At 48.0% G+C, this 9985-nt stretch overlaps 1 protein-coding gene across 1 annotated transcript; it reads right to left on the bottom strand.

The window, feature by feature from the left end:
- Positions 1–515: 515 nt before the first annotated feature.
- LOC112227538 (ribosome biogenesis regulatory protein homolog) lies at positions 516–1970 on the bottom strand. Its single transcript, XM_024392341.2, has one exon. It carries the CDS (start codon positions 1930–1932, stop codon positions 877–879), a length of 1056 nt encoding a protein of 351 aa, XP_024248109.1. The 5' UTR covers positions 1933–1970; the 3' UTR covers positions 516–876.
- Positions 1971–9985: the final 8015 nt, after the last annotated feature.

A 9985-nucleotide genomic window follows, 5' to 3' on the forward strand; every position in this document is an offset into this window, starting at 1 on the left:
ACAGCATTGTCTGTATTCAGCACAATTGTATTTGTTAATATTTTACATCATTTCTGGGCAGGCCTCAGTCAATTTCATCTGGCCCTTATGGAGTGATGGGACTGAGAGGAAGTCTACTACAAGAGCACATTCATACTGATATGCAGCCACAATTGTGGATTCCTAAGCACTTTTCTACAGGAGCATAATGAAAAAGAGTTGTGTTCACCCCCCCTCTCCTCTCTGCCCCCAAGTGTTGTACGCATCCAGTCTGTCATACACATGCAGTGGGATAATCTACAGAATGATTGACTAATATTCAGTGAAGGACAAAAACAAAAAATAGCAGCCTTCAGAGAGACAGGCTTTTCTTGGTTGACCCATATCCTTTAAAGTGTCCCTAAAATATTTGTTTTGTTGTTTACAGACCAGTGGCAGCCCTACTGTAACCATCACATGGAAGTTGTGCACTTGCTATTGTGTGCAGTAACAATGCACTGTGCCCTACATTCTTAGAAAATCTTAAACACAGCATATATTTCTGAAGTTGATTTTAATTTGAAATATCAAACATAACCCTGTAGCAAAAAGTTGTACATTGCATTGAAAAATCTATAACAAATTGAGGACTGATGAGGTAAATAAAGACCCTATTCCATTTCACACATCATGGTTGAGCCATTTAGAAATTTGCATGATGGGACAGAAGACACCTCCCCTCTTACACTCCTATTGCACCTGACCTGCATAAAGGGGAAACCAAACAGGAATCGCTCCCAGCAATATGACAGTGCAGGTGGGAGACATAATAAAGTAGTCAGTTCATATTGTGCAGTCCGATACATCTGAGACAAGGCACATATTATGAATGACATGCAAAGTTCCAAAAGGTCCTCCTTAGCGCTTCCCTGGTTTCCCAGCTCCTTTTTTACCACTAGGTGGTCCTTGACCCTTACCCCCTGCTCTTCCTTTACCCTTCCCACCACCACCCTTTCCTTTTCCAGAGAAGTTACCACCCTTGCGTCCCTTCTTTCCCCCCTTCTTAAATTTGGCTGCAGACTCCTCTCGGTCATCCTCTCGCATTTGTTTGTTTACAGCTTTGTTGACGTCCAGACGAGGTTTCTTACTGTCCAGCACTTTCAACAGATCCAGCTGCCTCTGCTTTTCATTGGAAAAGTTACCAATGACCGGCTGGAATTTCCTCTTCTTCCCGGTGTTTCTGGGAGCTTTCTCCTTAGGTAAGCGGTCTTGGAATTTACCTGCGGAAGCGGTGGATGACTTGGCCACATTGACAGCCCTAGCCAGGTCAGTTTTGGATTGCTGGGCGGTCGGTGTGAGTCCAACACCTGGTACTTTGATTTTCTGTGCCCTGGCTATGTTCCTCAGGCGATGCAGCTCGTTCTTTGCCACCTTCTCCTTCTTTGCTTTGTTGCGTTTGGCGAATTGGTCCTCGTTAGGGTCTGCCGTTTCGGGAACCTCAATCAGCCACTCTTTTGTGCCATCATTGACACGCTTGTAGCCCCAACGCCGCTTCCACTCTTTGGCAACATCGTCCCATACCAGGTTAGTTTTCTTCTTCTTTTGGATCCCCTTCAGTTTGGCGAATTCCTCCCATTTGGTTGGAGGCCTGGGCTTTGGCGGGGGCTTCTCTCTCGGCAGTGGAGTGGTCGGCTCGGGTAGTTTGACTACGATTACCTCCTCAACTCTCTCAGTTGGATGCTTCCATATCTCGTTGACCAGGAGCTGCGTGTTGTCACGAGCTAGCGAACGCAGGAAATCCTCTTTCTTCTGTTCACGAAACTGTCGAATGTCAATACGGTTCTTGTCGTATGCGACCAAGTTTCCGATGTCAAACTCGAGGTCCAGTTCTTTTTGAACGGTGATACTTTTGAGTTTTTCAGCCTCATCTTGTTCAGCTTTAGCAAGCAAGTCTTCTATACTGCACGCAGCCATTTTGGATTTCTGAAAGCATGTCGGTCTCAAGCACTGAGGTATAATAAAGAACGGGTCCCACGTGTGTTTCAGGTCACGTGAAAAGGTCATTCATTTATTTCCGGGTTCAAATTTCCACATTGATTTATTTTTCCACACTTGTGTCCACTAGGTGGTGTCATTGTATTACTTGAGTCATGGCAACAACAAAAAACATATATATATATATATTTTAAATACAGCTTTTCACTTGAAGAAAGTGAATAGTTGAGTTATATTACTTGATTATCACTATCAAAGTATAATATTATTTAATGCATACCTGATGTCCCTTGAGACCTCTAAACTAAAGAATGGCACAACCAACTCACTTTCTTTTCAGGGTCTGTGTATTGGTTTTTGGCAGAATAGCTGATGCTCAATAAGACTGTCTCTTTTCCGAGAGCTTGGCTGTGATGTTGCATATGAATACCCAATCTTACAGCGGTCTTCTGTGGAAGGAGCAGAGAGAATAGTCTATTACATTTTATCAAGTTGTACCTGTTGATAATTATCAAGACTTTATAAAGACTTTATCAACCTCTATACATACAGACTGATTGTGTTGCCCCCCACATGCTATTTTCAAAATAATTTTGGACCCCACTAATTATATCCAGTGTGAGACTCACCCTGAGAGCCAAGGTTCTGACAGCTATGGAAATGAGCCTACCAGTGACATTGCTATATGTACTGCAGGTAGTGTGAGGAGGGGAATCTTAATGAGGAGCTAAAGTGGCTACACACACACTCTCTGCAGGGTGCTCTGTAATTACTGCAGGCTACTCTGTAATTACCACAGGGTCCTCTGAATTTACCACAAGGTGCTCTGTAATTACCACAGGGTGCTCCGTAATTACCACAGGGTGCTCTGTAATTACCTCAGGGTACTATGTAATTACCACAGGGTGCACTATAATTAACACAGGGTGATCTGTAATTACCACAGGGTGCACTATAATTACCACAGGGTAATCTGTAATTACCACAGGGTGCTTTGTAATTACCCCAGGGTGCACTATAATTACCACAGGGTAATCTGTAATTACCACAGGGTGCCCTGTAATTACCCCAGGGTACACTATAATTGCCACAGGGTGCTCTGTAATTACCACAGGGTGAACTATAATTACCACAGGGTGATCTGTAATTACCCCAGGGTGCTCTGTAATTACCCCAGGGTGCACTATAATTACCACAGGGTGATCTGTAATTACCACAGGGTAATCTGTAATTACCACAGGGTGCTCTGTAATTACCCCAGGGTGCACTATAATTACTACAGGGTAATCTGTAATTACCACAGGGTGCTCTGTAATTACCCCAGGGTGAACTATAATTACCACAGGGTAATCTGTAATTACCACAGGGTGCTCTGTAATTACCCCAGGGTGCACTATAATTACCACATGGTAATCTGTAATTACCACAGGGTAATCTGTAATTACCACAGGGTGCTCTGTAATTTCCTCAGGGTGCACTGTCATAATCACAGGGTGCACTATAATTAACACAGGGTGCTCTGTAATTACCACAGGGTGCACTATAATTAACACATGGTGCTCTGTAATTAACACAGGGTGCACTATAATTAACACAGGGTGCTCTGTAATTACCACAGGGTGCTCTGTAATTACCACAGGGTGCTCTGTAATTACCACAGGGTGCACTGTAATTATCACAGGGTGCTCCGTAATTACCTCAGGGTGCTCTGTAATTACCACAGGGTGCACTATAATTAACACAGGGTGATCAAATCAAATTTATTTATATAGCCCTTCGTACATCAGCTGATATCCCAAAGTGCTGTTTTATTTTAATTTAATTTATTTGACCTTTATTTAACCAGGTAGGCAAGTTGAGAACAAGTTCTCATTTACAATTGCGACCTGGCCAAGATAAAGCAAAGCAGTTCGACAGATACAACGACACAGAGTTACACATGGAGTAAAACAAACATACAGTCAATAATACAGTATGAACAAGTCTATATACGATGTGAGCAAATGAGGTGAGATAAGGGAGGTAAAGGCAAAAAAGGCCATGGTGGCAAAATAAATACAATATAGCAAGTAAAACACTGGAATGGTAGTTTTGCAATGGAAGAATGTGCAAAGTAGAAATAAAAATAATGGGGTGCAAAGGAGCAAAATAAATTAATTAATTAAATACAGTTGGGAAAGAGGTAGTTGTTTGGCCTAAATTATAGGTGGGCTATGTACAGGTGCAGTAATCTGTGAGCTTGTTACGGTTTTCTTCCGTTGAAGGAGAGTCGGACCAAAATGCAGCGTGGTAAATTAGATACATGTTTAATGTAGACAAAACACGATCAATACAAAAACAACAAACGGAACGTGAAAACCTATACAGCCTGTCTGGTGAAATACAAAACACTGAGACAGGAACAATCACCCACAAACACACAGTGAAACCCAGGCTACCTAAATATGGTTCCCAATCAGAGACAACGATAATCACCTGACTCTGATTGAGAACCGCCTCAGGCAGCCATAGACTTTCCTAGACAACCCTACTCAGCCACAATCCCAATACCTACTAAAACCCCAATACAAAAACACAACACAAAATAAACCCATGTCACATCCTGGCCTGACCAAATAAATAAAGAAAACACAAAATACTAAGACCAAGGCGTGACAGAACCCCCCCCAAGGTGCGGACTCCCGGCCGCACACCTAAACCATAGGGGAGGGTCCGGGTGGGCGTCTGTCCACGGTGGCGGCTCCAGCTCGGGACGTGGACCCCACTCCAACCAAGTCTTAGTCCCCCTGTAACGCGTCCTTTGATTGGCGACCCTCGCCGCCGACCTTGGCCTAATAACGCTCACCAAGGACCCCACTGGACTGAGGGGCAGCTCGGGACTGAGGTGGAAGCTCGGGACTGAGGTGGAAGCTCGGGACTGAGGGGAAGCTCGGGACTGAGGGGAAGCTCGGGACTGAGGGGTAGCTCGGGACTGAGGGGTAGCTCGGGACTGAGGGGTAGCTCGGGACTGAGGGGTAGCTCGGGGCTGAGGGGAAGCTCAGCACTGAGGGGAAGCCCAGTACTGAGAGGAAGCCCAGTACTGAGAGGAAGCTCAGGCAGGTAGTAGGCTCTGGCAGATCCTGGCTAGCTGGTGGTTCTGGCAGATCCTGGCTGACTGGCGAATCCTGGCTGACTGGCGGATCTGGAAGATCCTGGCTGACTGGCGGATCTGGAAGATCCTGGCTGACTGGCGGATCTGGAAGATCATGGCTGACTGGCGGATCTGGAAGATCATGGCTGACTGGTGGCTCTGGCTGCTCTGGCTGCTCCATGCAGACTGACAGCTCTGGCTGATCTATGCAGACTGGCAGCTCTGGCAGCTCCATGCAGACTGGCATCTCTGGCTGCTCCATGCAGACTGGCAGCTCTGGCTGCTCCATGCAGACTGGCAGCTCTGGCTGCTCCATGCAGACTGGCAGCTCTGGCTGCTCCATGCAGACTGGCTGCTCCATGCAGACGGGCACTCTCTGGCTGCTCCATGCAGACTGGCAGCTCTGGCTGCTCCATGCAGACTGGCAGCTCTGGCTGCTCCATGCAGACTGGCAGCTCTGGCTGCTCCATGCAGACTGGCAGCTCTGGCTGCTCCATGCAGACTGGCGGCTCTAGCTGCTCCATGCAGACTGGCAGCTCTGGCTTCTCCATGCAGATTAGCAGCTCTGGCTGCGCTGAACAGGCAGGAGACTCCGGCAGCGCTGGAGAGAAGGAAGGCTCTGGCAGCGCTAAACAGGCGGGAGACTCCGGCAGCGCTGGAGAGGAGGAAGGCTCTGATAGCGCTAGACAGGCGGGAGACTCCGGCAGCGCTGGAGAGGAGGAAGGCTCTGGCAGCGCTAAACAGGAGGGAGACTCCGACAGCGCTAAACAGGCGGGAGACTCCGACAGCGCTGGAGAGGAGAAAGGCTCTGGCAGCGCTGAACAGGCGAGGCGCACTGAAGGCCTGGTGCGTGGTACTGGCACTGGTGCTACTGGGCCGAGGACATGCACAGGAAGCCTGGTGCGGGGAGCTGCCACCGGAGGACTGGTGTGTGAAGGTGGCACAGGATGGATCGGACCGTGAAGGTGTACTGGAGAGCCTGAGAGCAGGACTGGCACAGGACGTGCAAGGCTAGGTAGGTACACAGGAGGCCTAGTGCGTGAGGCTGGCACACTCTTCACCAGCCGACTAACATGCACCTCAGGACGAGTATGGAGCGCTGACCCAGGTGCCATCAAATCCCCGACACGCTCCTTCGGGCGAATATCGTATCTAAAGCACCAAACTAGCAACTCCCTCATAACTCTCTCCTCCACTTTCCCCATTAACTCCTTCACAGTCTCTGCTTCACTCACCTCCAACACCGGCTCTGGTTCTGGTCTCCTCCTTGGCTCCTCACGATAAACAGGGGAGTTGGCTCAGGTCTGAACCCTGACTCTGCCACACTCTCCCTGAGCCCCCCAATACATTTATGGGGCTGACTCGCGGGCTTCCATCCGCGACGCCGTGCTGCCTCTTCATACCATTGCCTCTCCGCTTTCGCCGCCTTCAGTTCTTCTTTGGGGCGGCGATATTCTCCAGGCTGTGCCCAGGGTCCTTTTCCGTCCAATATCTCCTCCCAAGTCCAGAAGTCCTGTGATCGCTGCTCCTCACGATAAACAGGGGGAGTTGGCTCAGGTCTGAACCCTGACTCTGCCACACTCTCCCTGAGCCCCCCCCAAGAAATTTTTGGGGCTGACTCTCGGGCTTCTCTCTGCGCCGCCGTGCTTTTCTCTTCAACTCCATTCTCCTATAGCCCTCCTCGCACTGCTCCAGCGAATCCCAGGCAGGCTCCGGCACTCTCTCTGGGTCGGCCGCCCACCTGTCTATTTCCTCCCAAGTCGTATAATCCAACCTTGGTTGCTCCTGCTGCCGCTGCCTGTCACCACGCTGCTTGGTCCTCGTGTGGTGGGTGATTCTGTTACGGTTTTCTTCCGTTGAAGGAGAGTCGGACCAAAATGCAGCGTGGTAAGTTAGATACATGTTTAATGTAGACAAAACACGATCAATACAAAAACAACAAACGGAACGTGAAAACCTATACAGCCTATCTGGTGAAATACAAAACACTGAGACAGGAACAATCACCCACAAACACACAGTGAAACCCAGGCTACCTAAATATGGTTCCCAATCAGAGACAACGATAATCACCTGACTCTGATTGAGAACCGCCTCAGGCAGCCATAGACTTTCCTAGACAACCCTACTCAGCCACAATCCCAATACCTACTAAAACCCCAATACAAAAACACACCACAAAATAAACCCATGTCACACCCTGGCCTGACCAAATAAATAAAGAAAACACAAAATACTAAGACCAAGGCGTGACAGAGCTGCTCTGACAGTTGGTGCTTAAAGCTAGTGAGGGAGATAAGTGTTTCCAGTTTCAGAGATTTTTGTAGTTCGTTCCAGTCATTGGCAGCAGAGAACTGGAAGGAGAGGCGGCCAAAGAAAGAATTGGTTTTGGGGGTGACTAGAGAGATATACCTGCTGGAGTGTGTGCTACAGGTGGGAGATGCTATGGTGACCAGCGAGCTGAGATAAGGGGGGACTTTACCTAGCAGGGTCTTGTAGATGACATGGAGCCAGTGGGTTTGTCGACGTGTATGAAGCGAGGGCCAGCCAACGAGATCGTACAGTTCGCAATGGTGGGTAGTATATGGGGCTTTGGTGACAAAACGGATTGCACTGTGATAGACTGCATCCAATTTGTTGAGTAGGGTATTGGAGGCTATTTTGTAAATGACATCGCCAAAGTCGAGGATTGGTAGGATGGTCAGTTTTACAAGGGTATGTTTGGCAGCATGAGTGAAGGATGCTTTGTTGCGAAATAGGAAGCCAATTCTAGATTTAACTTTGGATTGGAGATGTTTGATATGGGTCTGGTAGGAGAGTTTACAGTCTAACCAGACATCTAAGTAGTTGTCCACGTATTCTAAGTCAGAGCCGTCCAGAGTAGTGATGTTGGAGAGGCGGGTTTGTGCAGGTAGCGATCGGTTGAAGAGCATGCATTTAGTTTTACTTGTATTTAAGAGCAATTGGAGGCCACGGAAGGAGAGTTGTATGGCATTGAAGCTTGCCTGGAGGGTTGTTAACACAGTGTCCAAAGAAGGGCCGGAAGTATACAGGATGGTGTCGTCTGCGTAGAGGTGGATCAGAGACTCACCAGCAGCAAGAGCGACCTCATTGATGTATACAGAGAAGAGAGTCGGTCCAAGAATTGAACCCTGTGGCACCCCCATAGAGACTGCCAGAAGTCCGGACAGCAGACCCTCCGATTTGACACACTGAACTCTATCAGAGAAGTAGTTGGTGAACCAGGCGAGGCAATCATTTGAGAAACCAAGGATGTCGAGTCTGCCGATGAGGATGTGGTGATTGACAGAGTCGAAAGCCTTGGCCAGATCAATGAATACGGCTGCACAGTAATGTTTCTTATCGATAGCGGTTAAGATATTGTTTAGGACCTTGAGCGTGGCTGAGGTGCACCCATGACCAGCTCTGAAACCAGATTGCATAGCAGAGAAGGTATGGTGAGATTCGAAATGGTCGGTAATCTGTTTGTTGACTTGGCTTTCGAAGACCTTAGAAAGGCATGGTAGGATAGATATAGGTCTGTAGCAGTTTGGGTCAAGAGTGTCCCCCTTTGAAGAGGGGGATGACCGCAGCTGCTTTCCAATCTTTGGGAATCTCAGACGACACAAAAGAGAGGTTGAACAGGCTAGTAATAGGGGTGGCAACAATTTCGGCAGATAATTTTAGAAAGAAAGGGTCCAGATTGTCTAGCCCGGCTGATTTGTAGGGGTCCAGATTTTGCAGCTCTTTCAGAACATCAGCTGAATGGATTTGGGAGAAGGAGAAATGGGGAAGGCTTGGGCGAGTTGCTGTTGGGGGTGCAGTGCTGTTGACCGGGGTAGGAGTAGCCAGGTGGAAAGCATGGCCAGCCGTAGAAAAATGCTTATTGAAATTCTCAATTATGGTGGATTTATCAGTGGTGACAGTGTTTCCTATCTTCAGTGCAGTGGGCAGCTGGGAGGAGGTGTTCTTATTCTCCATGGACTTTACAGTGTCCCAGAACCTTTTTGAGTTAGTGTTGCAGGAAGCACATTTCTGCTTGAAAAAGGTAGCCTTGGCTTTTCTAACTGCCTGTGTATAATGGTTTCTAGCTTCCCTGAACAGCTGCATATCACGGGGGCTGTTCGATGCTAATGCAGAACGCCATAGGATGTTTTTGTGTTGGTTAAGGGCAGTCAGGTCTGGGGAGAACCAAGGACTATATCTGTTCCTGGTTCTAAATTTCTTGAATGGGGCATGTTTATTTAAGATGGTTAGGAAGGCATTTAAAAAAATATCCAGGCATCCTCTACTGACGGGATGAGATCAATATCCTTCCAGGATACCCCGGCCAGGTCGATTAGAAAGGCCTGCTCGCTGAAGTGTTTCAGGGAGCGTTTTACAGTGATGAGTGGAGGTTGTTTGACCGCTGACCCATTACGGATGCAGGCAATGAGGCAGTGATCGCTGAGATCTTGGTTGAAGACAGCAGAGGTGTATTTAGAGGGGAAGTTGGTTAGGATGATATCTATGAGGGTGCCCGTGTTTAAGGCTTTGGGGAGGTACCTGGTAGGTTCATTGATAATTTGTGTGAGATTGAGGGCATCAAGTTTAGATTGTAGGATGGCTGGGGTGTTAAGCATGTTCCAGTTTAGGTCGCCTAGCAGCATGAGCTCTGAAGATAGATGGGGGGCAATCAGTTCACATATGGTGTCCAGAGCACAGCTGGGGGCAGAGGGTGGTCTATAGCAGGCGGCAACGGTGAGAGACTTGTTTTTAGAGAGGTGGATTTTTAAAAGTAGAAGTTCAAATTGTTTGGGTACAGACCTGGATAGTAGGACAGAACTCTGCAGGCTATCTTTGCAGTAGATTGCAACACCGCCCCCTTTGGCAGTTCTATCTTGTCTGAAAATGTTGTAGTGA

Source organism: Oncorhynchus tshawytscha, linkage group LG29, assembly GCF_018296145.1.
Source record: "Oncorhynchus tshawytscha isolate Ot180627B linkage group LG29, Otsh_v2.0, whole genome shotgun sequence".
Classification (NCBI taxonomy): domain Eukaryota; kingdom Metazoa; phylum Chordata; class Actinopteri; order Salmoniformes; family Salmonidae; genus Oncorhynchus; species Oncorhynchus tshawytscha.